Raw genomic sequence first — 26,655 nt, 5'->3', positions numbered from 1 at the left:
CATCCAAGCATATTCATGGTCACCCAGCTTCTAGAGCCCTGCCATCCCTTGATCTGTCACCCCCTACCATCATCACCTTTTCTAGTACCAGGCTCCCCCAAACTCCCAGTGCCGTGATAGAAGATTCTACATACACATTAAGGACAGGTGACTTGAGGCTAGAGGATAAGTTGATCATGCCAATGGACCTGTAAGGCAACAGTAGACTAGACCCTCAAGATGGTCCTAGAGGCAGACTCTTTCTCTCCCTTCCCAGCTAGGGGATTTTGTTTTGCCTGTCCTTCTTAGGAAATCAGCTTCAGGCTGCTTCAGGAGGAGTAAAGTAAACAGCTATCCCAAGAAACACCTTGCCTTTCATATCATGGAAATTCTCCCAATATATGTGTTATTGGTATTGATTAGAATCTGAGATAATTCTTTCATCTGCAAAAAGACACCACCACTGCCACCCTCCAGAGGAGACTAGACCCACAAAAAGTTGAACGTAAGTCCTTATGCTAAGTAATTCAGAAGACTTTCCAGGATTTTCCTTAAAACTATGGGAGAAGACTTGTCAATCCATTTAGTTTTCAGCACCCATTATCCAAAGCCTAATGTTGTTCACTCCTCTTTTCTTAACTGCATCCTTTCTCTCTAAGGCAGGAGTTCTCAACCTGGGCATTACTGTCATTTTTTATGGGGTAAATCTTTGTTGTGGAAGTCTGTAATGTGCAAAACAGGATATTGGTGGCTGGTAAGCAACCATAGCAACCCTACTCCCTTACTTCCTGACAACCCAAACCGTATCTAGATATTGCCAAATGTCCATGGGAGACAAAACTGCCCCCAGTTGGGAAGCACTAATCTAAGTCATGATTTCCTATTTCAGTGTCTAAATAATCAATAATTATAAACTCCTCTACTGATATGCATAGAACATTATGGAAGCAATAAGATAGGATACTTAGATCAGCCCTGGGGGTTCCTGGGACAACAGACATAGACAAAAATTCTTAGGAATAGAATTATTCTGCCTCACAGCATTCATACTGCAGGTAACCAGGAGATGCCTGGAGAATTTAGACATGTGAAAAAACCACTTTTCCGGGGGATGATATCACCCATGTTCTTAATCTTCGTCTTTCTCTTCTGACTCTTTTTGCCTCCCAAACCTTCAAACATGATTACAGATTTCAAAGGAAGAATTATTTCTGGGAAGTTGGAAATATACACATAAATACTCTGCTGAGGGCTTGAAGCTGAGAATTGCAAGATTCAGCAAAGTTGGCATTGCCGCTAAATAGTTGGATGTGCCCCAAGAACAAGGTGCTATTAGGCAGCATCTTATAAAGAATGGATCACCAGGCAGCAGCAAGCTGTCCCAGTGTTATTTTCCTAAATTCGCTTTCTACTTGGCAGGCCTTTCACAGAACTCTCCCAGCTGGTGAACCTAATTCAGGTGGCTTCGAGCCTCTTCTTCCTTGGACTAGGCATTCACATGGCATCTCCTAACCTCAGCATTCACTACAATTCTCAGTGCGACCTAACCCACCTTCCCAACACTTCTAACTTTCTAATCAGAAAATCCAGACTTTATTTATGTGTGTTTTTGCACACACTGCAACGAATGGATTTTCCTGTACACCTCCACTGCCAAAAGCCGTTCCCACCTTAAATGCTCAATTCAGAGTTTGCATTTAAAAAAATTTTTTTTAATGTTTATTTATTTTTGAGAGAGAGAGAGACAGACAGAGTGGAACAGCAGAGAGAGACAGAGTTACAGAATCTGAAGCAAGCCCCAGGCTTTGAGCTGTCAGCAGAGAGCCCCTCACGGGGCTTAAATTCACGAGATCATGACCTGAGCTGAAGTCAGATGTGCAACCAACTGAGCCACCCAGGTGCCCCTTAAATGCTCAATTCAAATGCTGTTCTCTCCAAGAAGCTTCTCTGATTCCTTCCCCTGACCTCACTCGTTTACCAACTAAAATCTGTATTTGTGTAAATATCTTCATTTCCTAGTATATCTTAAATTCCATAGAGGCAGAGACTATCCTTTGTTAGTATCTGTATGCTCGATTGTATTCGAAAACACAATACATGCTCCGCAAATCAGTGTTGAATTGAATTGGGATGTCACATTCTAAGGCGGAAAATCACCAGAGAAGCCACATTTGACCAATTCATTTATTTCCTTTCCTCCTCTTGGACATTGAACAGAAAGTAAATTCTAGTACTTATCCAAAATGAAAGAAATGATGAAATATGTATAATAGTTAAATATCAGAGGTAAGTGGGGAATAAATGCAGATTGAGAAATCATAGGCATATAATCTCAGAGGTAACGGTCTTTTCTTATCTTCAGTCAAAGGCAAACATTTCACATGAGATGTTAAAATGAGGATTTCATAACATATAAGAATTAATAATAATAGCATAAGATTATTCATTTTCTATCTCTTTGTCAACCTTTCAATGAAATAGCTTGGCAGTCTTGCATAAAGATTTTTAAGTAAGATTCTGCATCCTGTTCATACTTCTGTTATATTTTAGTATGCATTTTGCATTTTGTCAATTTTAACACTCCATGTAGGTTGCATCTAAAAAATATTATCAGTTTTCTTATAGGTTAATAAAAGCAGCTTGGACACATTCTACTTGAAGTAGTTATTGGGGGAGACATCACTACCTCCATAATTGGTCCATAGCCATGGAGATGTATATACATACATTTAATGGAAAATAGATGAAAAAGACTAAATAATAGATTGAGAGAAAATTACGAAGTTATGATGAAAATAAGCGAACGATCACATGTAAGACAGCAGATTAATATTGAATGTTTGATACTACAAATATAGACAAAAATCTAATTTTAAAAAGGAGAGGATGAAAGCTTAACAATCTTATCTCAAAGCAAATTATTACCTTAAAGATGTAGTCTCTCAACTGCAATGCAAGAAAGAATAGTATGAAAATGTGTTTTAATAACGCTAAAGAGGCAATACCGAGATATTCAGCAGATCAATAAAACCAATGAATATTACATCCCATGTATTTGAATTTAGATTTTCAAAACGTAAAATAGCTGATTAGTGGTAAAGAGATGTTAAAATTTATTTCTCTAGGCATGTGGGTGGCTCAGTCGGTTGAGCATCTGACTTCAGCTCAGGTCATGATCTCATGGCTCCTGAGTTTGAGCCCCACATCAGGCTCTCTGCTCTCAACAGTCTGTTTTGGATCTTCTGTCCCTCTCTTTCTCTGCCCTTCCCCTGCTTTCTCTCTCTCAAATAATAAACATTAAAAAATAAAATAAATAAAATAAAAATTTATTTCTGGACCTCTTGAGAATAAAGCTGGTTTTCTGTAAATTGTAAAGAGAGATATGAAACATTTTGATAAGATAATCCAGGCAGAATCAGAACAACTTCACTTTCGATTAACCAGCCTGAAAATGACTCCTTTAGCAATTGCAATCTCACTTTTTCATCTGGTCATCGAAGAAACCAATGATACAATATTCTATTGAATGCGGATGTGGCAAGTCATAAATAAAAAAAAATATGTGTTCATCGCTTTGCCATACTGTTACCGCTTAAATTCCTTCTCACCTTTGTTTTGTGATACTGGCTTTTTCCATATTCGTGGGTGTTGTATTAAAAATGTCACGTCAAGATTACTAGTTTATGGAATTATTTATAAGAAACCAATAAGTAATCTTATTGGCTTAGCATATACAAAACTTCATAATACAAAGGAATGCAGTAAAGCCTCTATGATTGTTTCTAGGTGAGACTACCAAGTTCGAGAAAAATTAATATTGCATATTTCTCCAGAATATTTTGGAGAACATACCACCAATGTTATGAAACCTTTTTTCAGACAGTAACAAAAACTTGAGAGCAATATTAAGAGAGGCATGATTTCTATGATATCTTTTTGTTTTCTTGGAGACTATAATCCCTACTCCCTACTTTTCAAATTATTTAATACTATTATGAACTATTAACATAGACCCTATCAAAATTATATGACTGCCAATTTAAAGGAGAAGGCATATTGCCGGCATAATTTAATTTTTTCAGACAATAACCTGAAGATACTAAAGAGGAAAGATGTTAGATAGGGCAGGATTGCAGCATGCACAAAATCTGGAACAGCAGAACTGTACTTTTGGTTTCAGTGTGGGTTTAAGCCTCTGAGCGAATTGCCATTGGATAAGTCCTTTTACCATTCTGAGTTACAGAATCCTTAATTCCTTAATGTCCTATAGATTTGTGAAAGTGCTCTGTGAATTGGAAACAGAATTTATCAGTATTAATTCAGGCTTGTGTAATTATTCTTTTATTTGCCTTGCCCGATCCTGTAAACCCTTAGGAAAGCAAGCGTGATTTTCACATAAGTAGTGCTGAATACCAATATTTTAAACAAAATATAGTGATAATCTGTATAAGGTAAACAATGAGAGTTCCAAACTTGGTTTTGTTTGTTTTTAGCAATCTTTGAAAATATTATGAAATAATTTGACTGAGTAACATAACTTCAGGAAGTGGATTTTAAAATATAAGTCATAATCACAATGTAGTTGATAAAAATGCTATAGGTAATGTAATATGTATAAGAAAAAAAAGGGAGCGAATGTTTGAGGAAGGAAAGTTTGAGGGAAACATTCCTCTCAAAGTGAAATCTTTTACTTGTTAGACAAAAAGGGGAATACATATCTTGACCGAATGAGTGAGAAGTCAACTTCTATGATACAAAATTTGTAAAACATCACTGAAATCTTCCCTTTCTTAATTAGTCCTTGTAAGATACTCATTACCACTTAAAGTAGTTTTAATAAATGATGTTTTTTTTTTCAAATTTTATTTATTTATTTTGAGAGAGAGAGAGAGAGCAGAAGGGGCAGAGAGAGAGTGAGAGAGAATCCCAAGCAGCCTCTGCACTCAGCACAGAGCCCAATGTGGGGCTTGAACCCACAAACTACGAGATCATGACCAGAGCCAAAACCAAGAGTAGGATGCTTAACTGTCTGAGCCACCCAGGTGCCCCTAAAGTTACTTTTTGATAACTCTCTGAAGTATTTGATTATTCTCTCTGAAACAGTAGAAGAAGCTGCACCCTCTTTTGAGAATACTGAGAATATAATCCCTAATGTCCAATGGGATATTCAGTACTATTCGTGTCTAAAATTAACAGAAAAGGATTGGTGAACCATGTGCAAGCATCTCCCAAAGCATGTAATAGAGAGTTTGAGGATGGTCCATTAACTCGCTGATCAATTTCTGTGTGCTATATTGATGCTATAGTGACCTTTAAGAATTCATTCTCTTTATATCCTACAAAGCATTGTTCTCAACAATTGTCAAATAATTGTATTTTGTGGGCACATTTATTTTAAAAAGCATAACAGTTTGAGGACTTGATACTTTAGCGGGATGGAAGAAGCCTATAATATGTGCCCCATTCCTGACTCTCTTCTGATTGCAGCATATAGCCAGACAGGATTCTTCATCTGAATGACTCTGGTCCCTCAACCCTGGTTAGATTGGTGAGTCAACTGACAGGTTGCTCTCCGCTCACACTTGAAAGCAATGAACGGCATGGTAGGCGTAGGGATTCTGTTATTCGTTAAAAGAGAAATGATTGTCATTATGAAAAGGTAATGTCAAGGCAACATAAGGTCAATTCCTATGGTAGTCTATGCCACCTAGGCACAAAGTACAAGTACCCTGAAGGCAACATATTGTAATTGGCTTCGTTCTTTGTAACTTAGGGTCCTTGTATAACACTTCAGTGGTGCTCAATGAAAGAAACAGAGAATTCAACAAATAAATGAGCAAAAGAAAGAATAGGTAAGCCATTCAGTCTATCCCAATAAGCCTAAAACCATAAAGATCTTCTGAGATGTGGACAAGCTGTGCACCCTTCTTGATATGTATTACGCTGTCAGAAGAAAATTAAAAGAAAAATCCAATTGGGCAGATTATTGTGTTTTTCTTTTTAATTTAGGAGATGTCATTCACAGAGAATGAGATGGTAGAAATAAGGGATATGTGGAGAAACTAGGGAAAAATGCAAACTACTACATCCAAGTTATAAAGAGCAAGGTGCATTAGAACTTACCTTTGTTTTAACTCACAAGACTGTGACCCAGGGGCCACTCCTTCGTTTACTGTCTGCTTCTGGGGCATAGTAGCCCAGGGCAGACACACTGTAGGAACTCAGTCGATGTTTGTTGAATGAGTAGAAAGAGAGGCTTCTTATTTTACAATGCCATGGTAAGAATATATTGACTTTAAAATGCTATTTATAAATATGTGTTTTCACCCATCATGTGAGATTATGAGATGGTTTTTAAAAGGGACTTTTTCTGAAATCCTTTCGGTTCTTGCCCCAAATTAATTTCAAACCAACTGTAAAAATTAGAAGCCACAAGCATCTAGGCTATGACTCTGTGGTAACCATCTGACTAGCCAAAGTATCAAAGTTATCTGAAAGACGGTTAACCCATTCCTGTCGAGAACCCAGTGAGATTACTGTCAAAGACATTTTTCAAAAATCTTATTTTACCGGCAAACAAATACCTGGCAAAAACAGTTGTGATACCACAGTTGCTTTCCAAAATAATCACGATCAGTGTCCCTGTGGTACACAGGGTATAACACATCACCTCTGTGTTAATGAATTCAAGGGAAGGCAACACCGCTATTAGTAATAGCTTTTTATTCGGAGTCCTCATTTTCCAGATAGGTCACATTAAACACAGCCATTAAACAATAGCGTTGAGATAAATCCATACAATGTATGCTGCTTTTGTTGTTGTTGTCCTTGTTCACCAATCGCTTGGTGCAGCTAAGAACCTTATGGAGTGATGGGGTTGATGAATGGGAATAGCCAACCTGCAAAACACTGGGGCCAGGAAAGTCAGACTTTAATCAGGTCTCATTCAATTATGTTTCAAATCAACACATCTTGATAGCCAAAACTCTCATTTGAATTAATGCTGTGATAAATGCTGTCTGTTGTCAAAAGAATATAATTAGACAATAATGAGTGGGCATATATTATGCCAGACCTCAGTCTACTTGTTGACCTCAGCAACTTCTACTCCATTAGGCAACAAACAGCTTTTAACCTGGTTCTAATAAAGCATACTGCCCTATTACTACATGACTTTTTTTCCGGTGTCATTTTTTAAATTGAGCACTGCCTAAATCCTTTAAAGGGAAGTCATGTTTTACAAAATCTCAGGAAAATGAAACAGAGTCAATTTCCCAACTAGGAATTCAATTAACTCATGGAGTAGTGAGCCAATCTTTGTATATTGACTGCAATAAGGATAAGTATGTAAGGTTAAGAAGTAATATGAAAGCATTCTTTAAAATTGCATGATATGTCTCTTTAATGTTTACTTTGGTATAGGTATAACTAACACTGATTCTCACTACTTTGAACTTTGATGAAAAGATCTTTTATCATTAACATTTAATGAAAAGGTTGTTTCGTTACTGATTTTTTTTTAGTTCATCGGTAAACAATTTTTAGAACTTTTTGACTTTCTTACAAAAATTTCTATAAATTCTTAGTCTGTGCTTCACTTCAGTTATTTAAGGACCTAAAAGACAAAGTATTATCAAATTATTCTTTTTGAATGTGTGGGATTTTTTTGAGGGGTTGGTATTTGGAGGATGTGAATTAAGACAAATTTTCCACATTCTGAATTATGCTGAAACCCCTTGAAACATCACTGTTGGATCATGCATCACCCCTTAAAGCAAGTTGCTCTGTAGCGGGGTGATTTTGGCATCTCATTGACTTCCTCGGAAGCGGAGCACCAGAGGTCTGTGATAAAGGCAGCCGCCAGCCAAATGAATAAAGGTGAGATTCCCTCAACTCAACTATAAGAGCTTAGAGCCCTGACTGCTGAAATTACCACCAACTTGTAAATAAATAATCACTACTAAATACAGATAATGTGTTAAACAGCTAACACTAGTAAATCACTGGTGACAGAGAGCCTAAAGGTAAATCCCTCACACATTGGCACAACCAATTCTTAAAATCTTATAGTGTTTTAATGTCTTCAGACATATAATAAATTGAACAACTGGTTACTCAGCGTTAAGAATGTTTTAAAAATAAACCCTACTCTCTTTGTTGATCTCATTTACATACTGCCTTAGATTGAACTACGCGGCTATCTGTCTAGTAAGAGAGAAGCGACACTTGCTAAGACTAAATGGAAATTAGTTTTCCATCAAATTTCAGCTATCAAGCTAAATCAACCTGTAGTCTCCTGGCAAAAAATAACATCATATAACAGAGACAACACATTTCAGATACATAAATTGTCCAAAATATAGAGAGTCGATTAGGTTTCACATGTACAAGATCCCTTCTTTGCTAATTTAAACATTTATGAATAATAAAAACCAAGAGTAGAGCTTTGGAAAGGCTGTTACTAGGAACCAAATCCAGTTCTCGAGAGAATAAGGCTGATGGGAGTTGTCCGCTCTTCCCTTTCACAGCGGCTTTGCAAACGAGGTACAGTCTAAAATCTTGACGGCATTTGACGGAAATATTTTCAGTTGAATTTTTCGAGGTTTAAAATTACAAAACTTAATTCAGTTCATTGTTTGTTTTTGCTTTTGTTTTTGTTTTTAATATAATGGTTTTATGACATTTATGCTGTTTCTACACTGGCTTGGTGGCCAGAAAAGAAGGCACAGAATTCTCCACCAGTTTGCAAATAATGCATTTTTCTGCTCCAGTGCACAAACAGCCTTTATTTAACTCAGCACCACATTTTGTAAGGTATGGGCTGGAAACTGTTTGTCATGAAGCTGTAAAATGCCAAAAATTTTCGACGCTGAAGGAAAACGTCAATCAAGGCATTTTCCCATCTGCTGCTACTTCTGCAAGTGCTAATTTTGTTTTTCCCAATTCCTGAAATTTGAGGTTTCCTAGCCTCATATGGAAGTAAGTTTGAAACTTGCTAAATGTCACAAGAAAAGGTGTAACCAAAGGAAGGAATAGAAGGTGTATTGTTCTCGAAGGACGCCAATAAAAGGAGGCAGAAAAGTACTGAGAAAAAGGAAAAAAACAGTTTGCTAAGACCCAGACCTCTTGAAAAACACTACACAATGCAAGTAACCTTTGCTGGTACCACACATGCATTAAAGCATTTTTCATGGTTTTGAAATATAATGGGAACACACATCTTGAACCACGTAAGATACTTTTGAGAACCAATCAACGTTATGATATCTACATAGGCAGAAGCTGTATGTTACTGGAAAAACGTGAACAAGTTTCAGGTATTGGTACACATGTAATTCTTGTGACTTAGCGGGACTTTAATAAAAGCTTCTACAAGGACTTGCACGTAACCATGACTGACGGATGTATTTTTTGACCTTTCAGTTAGCTCCATCAGCTCACTCAAACACATTTTGAACAGATTATGTACTGTAGTACTTGGTAGACTATACATTAAACAAGAGACTTTGCTCTGAGGCACTGCTTCCCACATTCCATGGGGAAAAGGAAGCAGGAAAAAACAAAACTCATAGAGTTCGACAGCTACCGAGGCAACACTTGCCATTTACAATATAAGCCCAAATATTTTTGCAACACAACTATATATTAATTTAATAAAATACACAATATAGCTCTTATACACTCAACAATTTGGCTCATATGCACTGAATCTGCAATAAATCAATAAAAATATGTCATTTGATGTAAACACATTGAATCTTCTTACATTTGCACATTTAAATGGTCATGTGATTTGTGATGTCTAAGACATTTTCACTTTCCTGAGCTATTTTAGTGTCCAGAAACGAATGAAACATATTGATCGTGTTCATTCCCTCCGAATATTATCATTCAATAGTAACTATTCTTCAGGTCAAATTTAAAACATATCCATCATTATTTATATGTTTGTTGGACACTAAAATGCTGAAGAGGCATTTTAAGCTTTTAAAAAAATTTCTTCTCCTTTAATGACGTGAATTAGTCTATGTGTGTGCAGGACAAAATGGACTATATCTTTTTACATTTAACTTTTATACGACATGAAGTGTCTTACAAATGACCAAGTTTTTTTTTTTTTTAATTTTTTTTGACTGATGATATGGAATGTCCTTTGTGTTTATATGTGTGGCAGGTAACTTTGTACAGAAATGTTTACCACAAATATGTGTTAATGTTTGGGGTAGCTTGGACTACTGCAAGGTCTTTTCGGGACTTTAAGTAGAAGCCTGTGATGACGGCTAGAAATCCACCACAGATCACAAATTATGACCCTGCTTTGTATGGGGTTTATAGGTAAACAGTTAAGTCAGCATAAATCACGGAGGACAGTCTCAGAGTGATCAGAAATACTTCAACTCTCACGCTGCATACCTTCCTAACAGATTGTCAAAAGGTAACTCGCCTCCTCATCCTCCTTTGTCTTCTTTCCTTTTTCTTCTCTCATTTTCTTTTCTCTTTCGGCATCATTAATTCTGTCCTAATATAAGTTTGGTCAAAACAAAACCATTGTTATCTCTGAAAAAGAAACAGCAGTGAAAAGAACATACTTGTGGGCACTTCAGATGTTCACTAAAAGCCTTAAAGCAGCATTGGTCTTTCTTCGTCCCTGTGAAATGGGTTGTCACCAGGAGGGATCATTTTTAAATTAACAGAAGACACAAGAAAATGCCAATGCTTTTTTTTTTTTTTTTTCCCTCACTTTCTCACAGCCACAGGGTCATTTCCCCGGCAGTCCTGCAAAAGCTTATCAATCTCTCTCACGACTTCCTCTGCATCCACCGATTCTCTGCCCAGATCCCTGTTGGGGTGGTCAAGCTGTTCAAGAACAGCACCCATCTCGCTGGAATCCCGGCTGGCTCTAGAATGCACATCTGCAAAGACCCTTGCCATCTGATCGGGAGCCATGAATGGAGGGTCTCTCGGTTGCTTACTGGGTGACAGATACTGGCTGTCAGTGGGCAAGTACTGGCTGCTTGCTTCGGCCAGGCCTCCTGGTTTCGCTTCGCAACCATCCAGAGAGCCTTTTGTTGAGGTGCAAGGCTCGATGCATGCCTTCGTTGGGCTGCTTGATGCTGAGGGGACCTCTTGGAGGAGAGGGCTCAGGGCACGTTTGGCTTTTAAATAAGGTTTAACATTGGCAATGAGAATAGTGTGCTCTCGCTTGTCTTTTCCAAATGTACAAAAAGTCTTTTTCCCGGTGGGATTCACAGTTTCGTAAGTCTCAGTCTCAACATTAGCTTCAACTGTGGGTACAAAGAGATTTGTGCGGTAATCTGCATTTTCAGCCTGATTGGCTGCAGGGAACTGTGGCATCCAACACCTGTCAGAATGACCAAGCACTCGGCATTCATCTGTGCAATTAACGCACTCTTCTGGTTCTGCAAAACAAAAGAGAAAACAGCAAATCCAATCATTAGGGTTGCTTTTAAATTTCTACTGAGGCTGCGATCAGCTCTCAGTGGGCTTGTTTGACCTCTGGTCTCTTAATTAAAAAGGAAAAGAAAACAATAATTAAAACATTTCAGGATGGTTGCATAAACCTGCTGGTTGAGACAATGGTTTTATTTAAGTCTATTCTCTAGATATTAATGAATTCCCATAGCCTGGGAAGAAGTAAAAAGTGGCCATTGGAGAATCATTCTCAGTGGAATAGAACATCACTGTAAACTAACCTCCTGGAGATATCAGTTAGTCTTTGTTCTGTATAACCCATCCTGGAAACAGTGAACTTCAAAAAGGATTACCAGGATTAATTTTTCAAATCAAATAATGGGGCAAAAACTAGATCACATACTTCCATAACAAGCCCTAAGCTGCTTTTTTTTTCATGTTTTATCCCTATTTTGCTTGTAATTGTTATTTTGGTGACAGTCATGAAATAAAAGGTTTCCTTTAAAAGCCTACCTTTCCTACTGAGAGGAGCAAATGGAATTTTCTATCAGAATATGTTATGAATAAACTTGTCAAAAAGTGCACATTCCTATTTTATTAGATATGGGTATGGATCATGCAATCAGTTTTCTTCACTTCAGCTTTTTTTTTTTTTTTTTTTTTTGGTGTAAGTAGGTGAAAATGGGTTTAGTCAACAGAGTTCAGATGAATGACAACTCATGATTTCCTGTTTTCCACGATAATGTCTTCCGTGAAAATGTTTGCTTCTCTCTTTTGCCAATAGGCATACAGAGAATCTAAATAAAGCAGTCTTTAATGACCTCTCTTTCAAAGATGCTGAACAGAAAATATGAAAGAAAATTCCTTCATTATGACGATAGCTGCATAATTCCACTGCCCCAATATTTTGAACTATAACTGAACTACCTCTTCCCAGTTGTCACTTTCATCTACAAATGATTGTTTCCCCTCATATTTAATGGTTCTTTTTAAATCAAGGACCTTTTTTTTTTTTTCCAGGAGAGGATATTTACACTTCATCTCTGTGGGATGGGACTAGAATTCCCCACACATTTAGCAACCCTTGGGGCAGCCATTTAATTGATGTGAGAGGATCTCTACAAATTCATAGTGTCCTGTGCAAGGGAAAAAAGGCCACATGGAAGATACTTAAAATAGAAAGCACCATATTTAATAGCCCTGATACATTTATACAGTTACTGTTCAAAGTCATATGTAAAATCTGAGTTCATATTTAAAACATATAAATAATTCCTTATCCAAAAAAGAAAACATAAACTACAACTTGATTTATCTCAAAAGGTTTTAGGATAAGAGAATTTCTTACGAGATTTATTTTTTTCTCGAAAGAAGTTAGAATAGTGTCTTGACAGAATAAAAATATTGTGGTTTTTCATAACACGTGTCATTCATATTGGTGAAATGTTAAAAATGTATTCAGGTAGCTTGCCTGTATTTTAATTTTGTCGTGTTTTCAAAAATATATTTCCATATGAATGAATGAAATATATTAATTGTATTATGTAATGCAGGCAAGAATAGTGAACTCAAGTATTCACACCTATAGACTCAAATACTATCTGTTTCTTGGAAGATTGTTAGACGGACACAAACAGCAGCAGAAAAATCTAGCATTATAAATTTTTTAGGAAGCCTTCCTGTATGGATTTAAAGTCAAACAGAAATTTGAAAACAAATAGATATTAGAAAATTTTCATATCAGGTATCTGTTTTCTCTACCTATTCTGCATGGGAATCATAAAAATCACCTTTACATCTGTGTCTATTTGTGTTAGAAAGAAAATACGTATGATTTCATTCAACCAATTTTGTCCTCCACAAATATAGTAGAATACTGTCTACTTCATTAGATAATATTTTTGTAGCTTTTAGAGCCATGACTTCTAAAAAATTCATTTACAACCAATGCACTCTCCTCGAAATATGCTAACATAGTTTTATATTCCAATATTGACTGGCCTTCAACTTAAGCAATTTGGATGGCCTCGCACTGAATAAATTCAATATGAATTTAAAAAGGGAGTAAAAGAGATAAAATAATGCAGATGTATGAAAGTATAAATCGACCTTGAATTTGAAACCATCAACATGAAATGATTGTTTGCACTTCACAGCTGAAAAATCTGCAGCTTTTTACTTCACTCCTTCATGTCCCAACCTAAGGAGCAAATTCTAAGTATTGATCATGATACATTATAAGCTGTTCACCTTCTGATTAGACTGTAATTTTGATCACAGCGGTTCCCAGACAGTGAAGAAAATCTAACGGACACTTTTATACAAGCAGCATAAACCATGAGCAAAAAGTGAACTATAATTGCCAAGGGTCAAATAAGAAAGAATTTATGAGAAAGTGAAATTATTTCTGAAGGAACATAAATAAAGAGATGAATAGGTAGGTACAAACAAAGAGACATAGGTAGTATATAACGGATGACCACATAGACATAGAAAGTGGACAAAATGAAAAACAAAGAAGAAAAAAGGAGAGAAGAAGGAAAGAAAGCTAAGTGGAGGGAGAGAGATGGGAGGGAAGAGGAGTTGTACGGGAGGATTCCTGTCATGTATACCTTCTCCTACGTAGTTTTAAGATCCCCTCGGTACACTAAGTATTTTTATTATAAAATAATAGTGTGGGGCATTTTCTCAAGACGTAGAGCTACAAAGGTAAATAATGAAACTTCTGCCTGTACCGTAGGGAAAATGGAACCCAGAATAGATATGTCAAATTATATACAACAGAACTGAAAAAGAAGCAAATTATATAGACAGCCACTATTTGCATAGATTAGATATTTGTATCAGAAACCAAACTCAGAGACCCTGGGTAGAAGTAAAAGTAATTGATCCTAGTCCAAGATTCACTTTTTTTCTTTTGGACTAATGTGAGATTACAAAGAAATTATTTACCCTCATTTAATGATTTCCTCAATATAACATGATTACCCTTTCACAAATGCACCCTTGGCCAAGAAAGATATCATAATCCAAATGGTGTGCAGATGAGAAACTGACAGATAAGCATGCTTATATTACAAAGAGAAAACTATTCTGAAGTCCAACAGCTGGAACTCTGGGCAATTCTGCCTGCAGGGAAGGTTTACAGTGTCACATTTTTAAAATGTATGATTCCTTGAAGGATCATGTGACAACCTGATAAATTTAAGTACTTGTTTAGTATTAAGAATTATTTTCTATGCTCTTATAGACACATCTGAGTATTACACAAGCTCTCAAAAAGAGGAATCTAAACATAGTCATCTTAATTATTTTAATTTTCCATCTTAATTTATATATGTTTGCAAAAGATATAAAGTCACACAAATGATTATAGTACTTGCAATGCAGCTGCACAACAAACCACACACACACACACACACACACACACACGTAGAGATCTTTATCTGTGTGTGTGTGTGTTAAATTTGACCTTTCTCCAGGATATAGTCCAAACAAAATTTTAAAACTGAAATGTATAGCCAATGTATTCCTGAAAATTTACTAGCAGTTATTGCCAGAAGAGAAATACAGATGAAAAAATGAAATGCACAGAAATGTTCTATATTCATAATTTAGGAGATAATATACATACATATAAAACGCACATATATATGTACACATTTTTATATAAAGCATTACATGTATAATGTACATAGGTAGGTATAAATCAATCTCCAATAACATTTTAATCTTTCCCTTTGCCCTACAACTATCGGTGCAAAATCCGTGATTGGATCAACAACTTGACTACCTCTGATTTTAGAACTTTATATAATTCAAATTGATTTAGACATAAAGATGTCTGAAATCTGCATATTCATATTGGCTGACATGTCTGAAAGCTTTCTTTTTAACCTAGACTAAGCAGTTTAATAACTTAATCTTAGCGATAGTAGGCAAGCAACCGTTTGGTGCGAAAATACACCTTCAAAGGAGCTGTCATTGCGGAAGTTACATCCTGCAAGGAAAAAAAAAAATTATTTAGGTAAAACATCAAACTACCTGCCCTTAAATTATTGGGTTTTAGCCATCTTCCATAAAGCTTTCCATAACTTCATGTTTACAATGTGATTTAAACATTGTGATGTCACTTTATCAATAGGAGTGCAGAGACATCTCAAGGATAGGTAAAAGGTACCAAACATTACTATGTATAAGATTATAATTTGAAGCCAAAGCACTATTTAAACCAGTAGGAACTAATAAAGATTAAGGGCGCATTTGCTAAACATGATTATTTTGGGAAGAGTCAGGGGAAACAATCCTTGCGTATCATGACTCGGTGGTGTTCATTACTGAGGGAACGTGTCAAGAAGCCAGCCCCCATAAAATTTCCTACTCCGGAGTACATCTACCCCTTTATTCTAGTCTCTCTCACTCTCAGGCCGGAATTTATCACAAACCAGAATCAAGCTTACCTTCCCTGTCTTCAAAGCACTATAGCACACTACCCAAAGAGAGATGCTTGGCAACTGATTTGTAACTACTTAAGGAAATATTAGAAAACATAAAAGGATTTCCTCCCCTCAGTTTCCATGTGACTGCTGCCTCCAGAGCCCAGATACTTGTATGAAAACATGCATATAGTCTCTAGCATAAGAATTTCAGATATGCTACGGATTTAATTTTTTTTTTAGATTTATTTTTTTATAATGAAGAAATAAAGGTGTCACAGAAATCCGAAAACCAAACTCCACATATCAGGGAGTCAATGAGGAAGTTCTAAAATGCTGTGGCCATGGGGGAAGGGCATGTGAGAGAGAGTTTTCTCTGCTTTTTGACTGTCAATAAAATGGCTTTATTTCTGCTTTGTAAACAGCTTTAAATAGGAATAGCTTTCTTCCCTTAGAGTGGTGGTTTCTAGCAGCATCTTAAAATTAGAGTTGTTTCCAAGTAGACAACTCTATAAATGGAAGTCCATTTTTTATTTGTTCTCGTTTTTCTTTTTTTATTTCTAATTTACCTTCTTTCACCAATGTAAGCTTTCATAACACCTAATTAGCTGTCTGGAAAAGCAGAGAGCAGGGACCCATCTCTATTTATGGCTGGCACTGGTGTTTGGGAGATTAACTCTACGGAATCTAAACTAGGAAGCCATCACAGATTATCTACCAGGAAACAATGACAAACCAAGACCTTTGACTGGCAGTTTCTGTGTATCAGTTTCCTACTGAAAGGTTTTGCTGGTATGAGAACAGCTTGTTTTCGCTGTCTTTTTCTGTTCTTCGGCACACACACTCAATTTCGCACATGCACACACACTTCCTTATGAGTGCAACAAATTCCGATTTAATCCAAATATATTCTAACGTATCAGATAAAAAGTATCAATGCTAAAATAGAAACCTCATCAGAATACAGTCCAACAAATCTGTGATTAAATTTTCCTTTCAGTGAGTTGACATAATTCACAAGATCCTGTGAACTGACACTTTGCTAACATAAACAATTCTTTCTTTTTTTGGCGGTTGATGATTATTCACTTACTTTCCTTTACCATCCTATAAACCCCTTACACTTGTTATCATGATGGGGTGAATCATTCTGTATAAATGGCACCTTATCTATATTCATTCAAATCATTTCCATTTATGATTTCTATGTCTCATTTACTAGCCGATTAATTAAAAATAAACCTTCTGATTTCAGTCTATCTGACTACAAGAGGGGTAAAATTTCACTCTCGATATTATTTCTAGAGACAGTGTTGGAAACTTGTCTCAAAACTTTTTTTTTCTGTGTCAGATAAGAAAGAAAAAGAATATATTACAATTTTATCACACGCTTTTTTTTTCTGCCAGTGTTCACATGACTGCGAGGCTTAATTTTAGCACAATTTTTTAATAAGGTTGGTACATCCCTTGTGCAGGGAAGACAAGGAAGGAGTTAGGGAAAATGTGGCATCAGAGAACCAACCACTAAGATCACTGAGTGATCTTTCATCTACCGCATTGTATGATCCCCGCATTGTGCATGGGGATCTAATGTTTTACTGATCAAGGAACTAACACACAAATACACCTGTGGGATGTGCTGTTGCTTCTTTTGTTTTTTTTTGTTTGTTTTTATTTTTTTAACATCTATGTATTATTTTGAGACAGAGAGAGGCAGCTTCTTTTGTTTTGTTAATGTCAACGGGACCATGAATCGCGTTATGTACGCTGATATGCTCATTTCGTGAGGATGTCTGTTTACACGTTGGCAGTGACACCATGAATAAACTGCAGGTTACAAGTCCAGAGACTTGCATTGTGTCCTAACAACTGGCCATCAGGAAGCAGAATCTGGGCACACAGTTCACGTAATAAAAACACTGAGAGAGAAACGCATATATTTTTAGGTTGATCCACTGCCAATCAGGCTTCCAGGTTTTACTTCAGTTGTGAAATGCCATTCTAGCTGCTTTTGATAGGTGGAAAGCACATTTTGAAGTGGAAGTTATTATAATACTATCAAATAGTCAAACCATGGCAGCTTTGAAGCAGCAATCCCCCAGCGTGCACCCGCATTGCACAATGCTTCCGAATGTATTGCCACGGTTGCATTCAGACACCAGAAACCACTGGCCTATATCGTAGTCAACCGAATCCAATTGCAGCTGGGTATGTGGAGCACTGGGAGCATTTGCACATACTATTCAGTGCACCTGCATGCCTTCAGGGATGGTTTTAAGTGTTTGTGACCCTTTGGACAAAACAACATGTCTACCAGAGTGAATTTTCTGACATATATATTGACCACATATAGTAATGCTCTAAGATGAAGAAAACTTAAATTAAATGGAAACTTAAAGAATGAGAGCCAAAGGATATAAGGAAATCTGATATAGAAGTAGCAAGAATATCTTATAAGTGAGAATCTAAACCATGCATTGGGAACCTATAGCACAAATATAATTGTGTCCCATAGTGCACTGCCCTGAGATTAACGTTCATATTTTAGCTGTCCCCCCCGCTTCCCCAATCTGTAGGTGCAGCCATCATCACCTGGGGCAGCAGCAGATGCTTAAAGTGAAGGCACAGATAAATGGGGCCATCTCTTTCTTTCTTTGCTCCTTTTCTTAATGTTTATTTATTTTTGAGAGAGAGAGAGAGCGCGAGCACAAGTGGGGGAGGGACAGAGAGAGAGGGAGACAGAGGATCCCAAGCAGCCTCTGCACTGACAGCAAAGAGCCCAACGTGGGGCATGAACTCACGAACTGTGAGGTCATGACCTGAGCTGAAGTCGCAAAAGTTTGCACGCTTAACCCACTGAGACACTCAGACGCCCCAGGCCATCTCTTTCTTAACTGGTATGTTGATAAGAACTGGCTCTGAAACTTGATACTATACTAATGAAACAAAGTTTGCATTTTTTTTTTTTTTTTTTTTTTGTGAGTGAGGGACTCTGACAGAGTCAAGAAAAACAATAGAAAAACTCAAAGAAAAACAATACAACTCAAATGCACCACGAGAGTAATAACAGCTCAAATTCAGTGACAGCATTAGATATGTACAGTTCGGTGGTTAGTTTGAAGAAGCTATACTCAAGAATTCACAAGGTAAGAATGAATCAAACACAAACTTTGTGCTTAGGCATTGGAGGTTTTCAAGCAAAGTCATCTTGAATAGAATGTTGTAGAACAGTAATGTATCAAGTAAAAGTTTGTCATAAACAAACCTATGTGTATCCACTTCTAAAATTCTCCAGTCTGTAAGAATTTATCTCTTCACTAAGGCATTTCTACTCTGACTGGAAACTAGAAACTAGGTTTAAAATCAGCTAGGGCAAATAACTCCTGATCAATTACATTTTGAACTATGTTACATGAGGGTCAAGCAACAGAAATACAGAGAAAAGTGTTGACTACAATATTGTGAAAGGCTTTGTACTAGTCATAGTGCTTGATCTAAAATTCAAAGGACGATGAGTTTCAACAAAAAGAGAGCAGGAAGAGGATGATCCAGGTGAAAGGGTTAGAAAGTGAAACAGTAACCACACAGGACTGTGCATTTCACAAGATAGTAAAAGACCACTTTAGAAGTCAAAGGACATATGTGGCAATACCAAAAAATAAATGATTAATGTACAGAACATTGACTAGGATTTAAAAGAGAATAGAAAGGCTCTGAATAATAATAATAAAAAATAATGAAGCAGACAATGAACCCTCAAATTATAGGTATTTGAATGTCCTATGTCTCAGAAGATTTTTAAAATATGTGCTTGATCAAAAAGGTATTAGACAGCACTTATTAACATACAAAACTGAGATGAGCCACAGGGCAAGCAGCATTCAAATCAGCATTATTTCTGGAAACAGATATATAGAGTTTTGGTCCCCACCAGGATATCTCCAGCAGAGCACAATAGGACATGACATGATTCACTGGCGTAGTCATTCAGACCCCATTGTGACCCCATTCTGCTAACATCTCATTCTACCCCTTATAAACTAGAGAAAGTCTTAATGCATGTTGACTCAACTGGTATTTTATATTAATAGGATAAATCCTGTATTTTATAATTCTGCATTAGAAAAATATTTCCTCTTCTTACATCTACTTTATCTGTCTTCACTCTTTCTCTAATTTGCTATTATTATTACCCAACCATAAGATTGCATATGAGCACATCTGAAAGATTAAAGGATTCTTTGAGAACGCCAGAAGAGGAAAGGTTTGGAAGAAAGAAGATATGTTTGGGGTCTAGGAGAGAGGTAATAAATAATTTTACAAGGTAAGGAGAATGGCCACAAATAAGGTAGATGAGGAATCTCAGAAACTTTTCAAAGTTGGTTCCGGATATGAAGAATAAATTTCTACAGGAAATTCCTGAAAATGTCCAAAATAAGCATTCCTGTTTAGGATGAAGATAATGCCACATTTTTCCACTGAATTATATATACCAGCATTGCTTCGTAACTCATTATTTTTTAATCCATTTGCCTCAGTGAGATCCTTACACACCTTGAGGATCAAGGTACCGATACTGTGTTCCATTCTTTCATTCTTTCATGCTCTATTCCTTGAGTACACAGAACACGTTCAATATCTACACCTGAAAGCTACCATTGATGTAAAAGAAGAGTAAATTAAAAAGGCATCTAATACTATTGGTAATCTACAATAGAAGAGACTATTCCTTATAATTTACTTATTTCAAAATCATTCAAACTAGAATTTAAATAAAAAATTGAAACAAACAAACAAAAAACCTCATTCATTTATGAGGTTGTGAGCTTAGCTTTTAGAATGATCCCAGGACCTAAACAATGTTATGCAAAATGGCTCTCTTTCACTGTGAATTATACAGGATTTAAAGTTCCATGAGATCTGGGGCACCTGGCTGGCTCAGTCAGTGGAGAATGTGACTCTTGATCTCAGGGTCATGACTTCAAGCCTCACTTTGGCCCTAGAGCTTACTTTAAAAAAAAAAATGAAGTAACATCATATCTGTCTGTTAGATACCATGCTTATATAAAAATCTAAAGTTCTCTATTTATTATTGATAACCTATAGAGTTCCATATTATTTATTTATTATAATTTAAAATAAGATAAATAAATCTGCCTGGGATATATATGTAAACACAGAGGTCAGAATATTTCCCCTTAGGGTTTTTTTTTAAATCAGTGACACCTTTATTGAAATTAAAGTCTAGATTTAAATAATCACCTCTTTATACTTTTAAATTAAAGAAAACAGCAAGTATCCTGAAAACCCACACCTCAGCATCTATAGGTTTTTTTCCTTCACTCCTGGGTTTCTCCTTTTGTCCTTTTTTGATTCTACTTCATTGTTGTGTCAAACGTGCCAGTTTCTCTGTTTTAGTTTAAGTTAGCTGCGTCTATATCTTGTACTTTATCTGATAGCTATCATCACATGTGAATTCATTAATAAGTCCCTGTAATTTTAGAGTCTTGAAAGGGTTAATGCAACTTCCAAAAAGAACCTGATTTATATACGGCGATAAACCTAGCTCTGGCATGAAATAGTGAAAGACATTTGGTTTACAAGGACAAATTTAAAATTATAACAACTAAAACACTACTCCGAATTTCAGGCCCAAGACTATTTAAATATGCTACTATTCTTCATCTTTAAAGAGGATGTTTTCTTATGCTTTTATTGCCTCTGTTAGCTAACCCCATCTCAGATAATGACACCATTTTTGATGACATGGATGAATACATCCAAAATTCAAGGCATCCTCCCAGCAAAGTGCTAATCCTGTAAGGAAGGTCAATGAAAACATGCCTGTTAAGCTGAACTCCTTGCAAGAAGCAAGGAAGATAGTCTCATGAGCGTTTTTCTCTCAGGCTTGCTATCTGATTTCTATTGGGATATATATCTGTGTACCAGTTCAAATCCCATTGTTCATCTCATTTCTAGCACTTGTTTTCAATTGCTAGAGACAAGTACACAGAGCTGGGTGTCATTTTTAACATTCTCAGAAAACAGAGTTAATTCAGATGCAACTAATCCTCTCTAGCTTATTATTTAGTGATCAACACCTGCCAACAGGATTTGGGAGTCCCAAAAGATAATTTTTTTAAGAAAGATTTTTGTGTTCTCATATTTTCAATAACATTCTAGTCTCTGAAAGCTTTTCATAAAATTCATAGGGCTCTACTCTAGAGATAGATCCAAAGTTTCGATTCACTTACCTTAAATTAGTTGGACACGGTTCCAAAAGAGCAGATCAGTTCAGGACTTTTTAAAAACATAATGTTTTTAAAGAAAGACGCAATACAAAATGTATTTATGGACATATATGAATGGGAAATATATATGAAACTATACTTCTCTATAAATGATTCCTCCAAATATTGCTTATATTACAACTTAAAAGTGAACCAAAGGTAAATGTTCTTGATGTGCATGCATACACACACACAAATGATAATAAATATGTATTTTTCACCAAAAATGCCTTCTGTGAAATGAAGTTTGTCTGAAAGTACTATTCAGATTGATAGTAGCCCAAAGGTAACTTTAGATTAATACACCGAGGGGCGCCTGGGTGGCTCAGTTGGATTAGCATCCGACTCTTGGTTTCAGCTCAGGTCATGATCTTGCGGTTAGTGAGCTCAAGTCCCTCGTGCTCCATGCTGACAGTGCAGAGCCTGCTTGGGATTCTCTCTCTCTCTCTCTCTCTCTCACTCTCTCTCTCTGTCTGCCCCACCCCTGCTCATGCTCTTTCTCAAAAATAAATAAACTTTAAAAATTAAAAAAAAAAGAGTAATATACCAATAGTTTGAACCGAAACAATTTGGCCTTGATTTTATTAAAACAACTCCTACTACCAAGCTGCTCATGTTACCACAATTATTGCTACTATATTACAAATAGTTTTAAAATACATAAAGAGTAGGAAAAGAAAGAGAACTAACAATTTAAATAAAGCCTGTTCTTGGAATTACTTCTCTGAAACCATTCTGTTCTTATTACCTTAGTGTGCTGTAAGTTTATTGGAAGCTGATGTTTTTTATCCTGTATGATTGGGTCATCCCAAGAATGAAAATTTAAGCAAAATCAATACACTCAATACTATGTTCTAGAGTAAATATACAAAAGTGTTTCTTGTAATGGATTTTACTGGCAATGACAAGCCATTTTTCTGTAACAGCTTTAATATTTTGTAATCATTAAAGCACACTGAAGCAATGGAGAAATTGGGAAAAGAGGTCTGGAAATTCATATATTGTAAGATAGGAGATGTGTCCCTCTATATCACCCTGCTATGTAACCAAACCGAGAGTCAACAGCTATTGGAGAAGGCTATCCTTGAATCACAGCAAAGATAAAAATGTATTTTTAAAGGATATGAAGGCTTATCCATCTATAATACAGTATTAACATCAAAAGGTGTCTACAGTGATGTTTTAAATACTTTCTTATCTTGGAGAGTACTTTGTATGATTTAATTGATAATCAGTCATACCTGGAGCAAAGAACAGATGATAAAAGTGAAGTGTAGTCCCCATGAGTAATATTAACGGGGAAATAAATATAAATATATGAAAACTTATTTTATTTTCAGACTTGCAATCTAAATCTAATCTAATTGGAAATTCATATTGATATCACAAGGAGAATTCATTGAATTCATTGAGACAGTCTTTTTTAAATTCAGGCATGTTATATTTGTTCCCCCCCCCCTAAGAATATGTATGCTCAATTTCAGAAGAAGTGACCCTTTGTGTTGCCAAAGCTATTTTTGAGGAGCTGCCTAACAATTTCCATGGTCATTCCTGAAAAAGGTTATACAGTCGTCCTCCCTTTCCCATACAGATACGGTCCGAGACCCCAGTGGATGCCATGAATAGCACCAAGTCCTATATACACTATGTTATTTCCTATACATTCATACCTACAGTAAAGTTTGTTTTTAAAAAGGTTTATTTTATAAATTAGGTACACTAAGAGATTAACAATATCTAATAGTAATATAATGCAATTGTAACAATATACTGTAATAAAAATTATATTGTATGTACCCTTCTTGCAATAATGTGAAGTGATAGAATACCTATATGATTAGATGAAGTGAGGTGAATGATGTAGGCACTATGACGTGACATAGGCTACTATTGACCATCTGACGAGATGTCAGAGGAGGGTCATCTGTTTCTGGACCATGAGGTTCACTTCAGGTAACTGAAACCATGGAAAATAAAACTGTGGATAAGGGGGACTGCTATAATCTGAACTACTCAGCCTCGTGTTCAAAACCCTCTGTAATCTGCCCCAAATAAATTATTTAGGCAGTTCTGTCATTAAAAAAACAAAAAACAAAAACAATAAACTTAGATTCTAACAAGTAGAATTTGTATACTTTCTGTTCCAGCAAATATTTCCGTAATCTTTAGGAAAATGGTAGCAATCATCTAACTGAACCCTAAAATTCCTTTAGAAGGCTGTAATTATTACCTAGGTCAATTGGAGGATGTGGAACATGCTAGTGGACATATACTTGGGATCACAATGTGTCTGCTCAAAAGAGAGAACAACTTGAATTTGAGAAAGTGTCACTTTAACCTTAAATTTTTAGGTGACTTGATGGTTATGTTCCTTGATCTAAAATTATCTAATATTAAAACCCAAGGTGCAATGCAAAATGGAATGAAATATAACTATTTGATCTGGCAAATTTCTAATAAAATATGTATTTGTGTTTCTTCATTGAATTGATAAAAAACATGCATGATCACAACAGAAAATTACCTAGTTAATTATTATTGTAAATAAGGTCACTGTGGTAAGTATTATTGCAAAATAGAAAATTATTAAGTTAGAAGTACTTGGCAAATGAAACTTCTTATCTATTGGGAATGATGCTTTTACGATTAAAAACATATATATCTGCACATAATTCTGCATAAAATTCAAATATAAATGATTCATTGTAAGATTAACCATTTATTTTAAAAGGTCATAGTCTAACATATATAACTCATTGATCTACTTATTATCCATAAACATAAAGGTTGTATCTATACGAACCATATAGTTGAGAGATAAGTGATTTCAACAAAAAGCTAAAGTTATTATGATTGTTTTACAACACACACATGCATGAAATTATTATATTACATATAATCATTCGAGTATTTTAAAAATCAAAGAAATATATATGTACAAAAATAGGAAAATATTATATTCAATGAGCTCCAGTAACAGAGTTTTAAATTGAAGACTTTTATTGTAGCATATATGTTGATGGAAAATATTCATAAGCTTCACTATCTTGATATTTTAAGTGAAGGCAATATACGTTTTAAAATGACAGCTTCCAATACATCAGGTAACTATCAACAAAGGAATACAACCAAAAAGGCATGCATTCATTTCCTTATATAAGCACCCTTTGTACACATGATGAAAAAATACATTCCCATACCAAATGGAAATGAATGGAAGGAGCCTTGCCTAAGGACAAAAATCCTCTGGAACTATTTAATGGAAATAAAATAAAGACCTAACCCGCCTTACAACAGCTTTTGGGTTTCCTGATGCTCAGTGATAGCTCCCAAAGGGCCCAGTGTTTCAAGTTAATAGACAGTCATGGTGAAGCACAGGTGTGCACATGCACACACATGTACATTCACCAGAAGCATGCATGTGTACATGAGCAGAGTGTCAGTGTCAGATTAAGAGAGAGATTTTTAGGGACACATAAAATAATGTGCAGACATTTACATTCTAAAGGCCAAAATTCTTTTTTTGCTATAAATTTTACCCTTAAATTTAATTCTTACATTGAAGTTGAAAATAAGAATTGATAAATAAAACTCTTTTTCCCCAATCGATTATAATTTAGTAAGTGTGAAATCACAACTATTTAAGGATGACAAGGATGATTTTATATAGATGTGTCAGTATATGTGTATGTACATGCACTCATGCTGTCAAACTTTCCACCTTACTTCCCCAAATTGGAAATAAGTAAAAATTTCCTCACTGCAACACTATTTGAGGCCTTTTCTTGTATTTTCTCTCCAATTTCCATTCATTTCCATCTAAAAATAATGCAACCTCTTCTCTTTTCTTAGCTTGAGTAAAGCAACACAAATAAATATAACAGTAATAGATTACTGTAACATACATGTGTATTTTTCAACCACAGCGACAACTTGATATATTAATTTTCTCCATTGGCTTGTTTCCCTCGTGTAGAGATTAAACTACCAAGAAACCAATGAAATCTCTCAAAAGCATTCAAATGACTCAGACTTGGACTATATACAACCCAGAGTTAGAAGAATATCATGAAATGAGCTAAAATTTCACCTGAGATATATACTTCTTTCTGTCTTTCACTTAATCCATCCAGTTATTTCAAATTTCAATGTGTTTTCCTAGATTATGTGAGTCACATGTAGAGCATACTTCCAAATTAAAATATATCGACAAAATTTATCGAGTTCAGGGGATTTTAATTTTGAGCTTCACTAGCTGCTGCAATTGACATGAACTTGGTTCCGCCCTGCCTTTAGGAATCTGTATTAGGGTGATGCGTACCGATTTTACAAAGTAATGTGTAAAGAAGCCTTTAATATATTTCCATAAAATAACACATCTAATTTGGAATGTAATTGCCTGTTCAAAGTGAAAGAAGAATTTGTGGACCCAATTTCTCAGGTGAAACAGTTTCTTCTTCAGAATTCAACAGTGATGTACCTTGCTCTATACCAACAACTAACATTCAAGGAAAATA

General features: G+C 35.7%; 1 protein-coding gene across 3 annotated transcripts in view; it reads right to left on the bottom strand.

The window, feature by feature from the left end:
* Positions 1 to 6,685: 6,685 nt before the first annotated feature.
* The window catches only part of PCDH17 (protocadherin 17), a 98,767-nt gene continuing 78,797 nt past the window's right edge, over positions 6,686 to 26,655 (bottom strand). For 2 of the 3 annotated variants that reach the window (XM_042977573.1, XM_042977583.1), the window contains 2 exons: positions 10,393 to 11,399; positions 6,686 to 6,888 (listed from right to left, as the gene is read on the bottom strand). In XM_042977573.1, the coding sequence (XP_042833507.1) occupies positions 10,717 to 11,399 (683 nt within the window). In that variant the 3' untranslated portion in view covers positions 6,686 to 6,888; positions 10,393 to 10,716. Of the gene's footprint in view, positions 11,400 to 26,655 lie in introns of all 3 variants that reach the window. The other variant, XM_042977593.1, reaches the window with a different exon arrangement.

Source organism: Panthera tigris, chromosome A1, assembly GCF_018350195.1.
Source record: "Panthera tigris isolate Pti1 chromosome A1, P.tigris_Pti1_mat1.1, whole genome shotgun sequence".
Lineage (NCBI taxonomy): Eukaryota > Metazoa > Chordata > Mammalia > Carnivora > Felidae > Panthera > Panthera tigris.
Note: the sequence above shows the minus strand (reverse complement) of the source record. Positions and strands in the feature narration are given on the sequence as shown.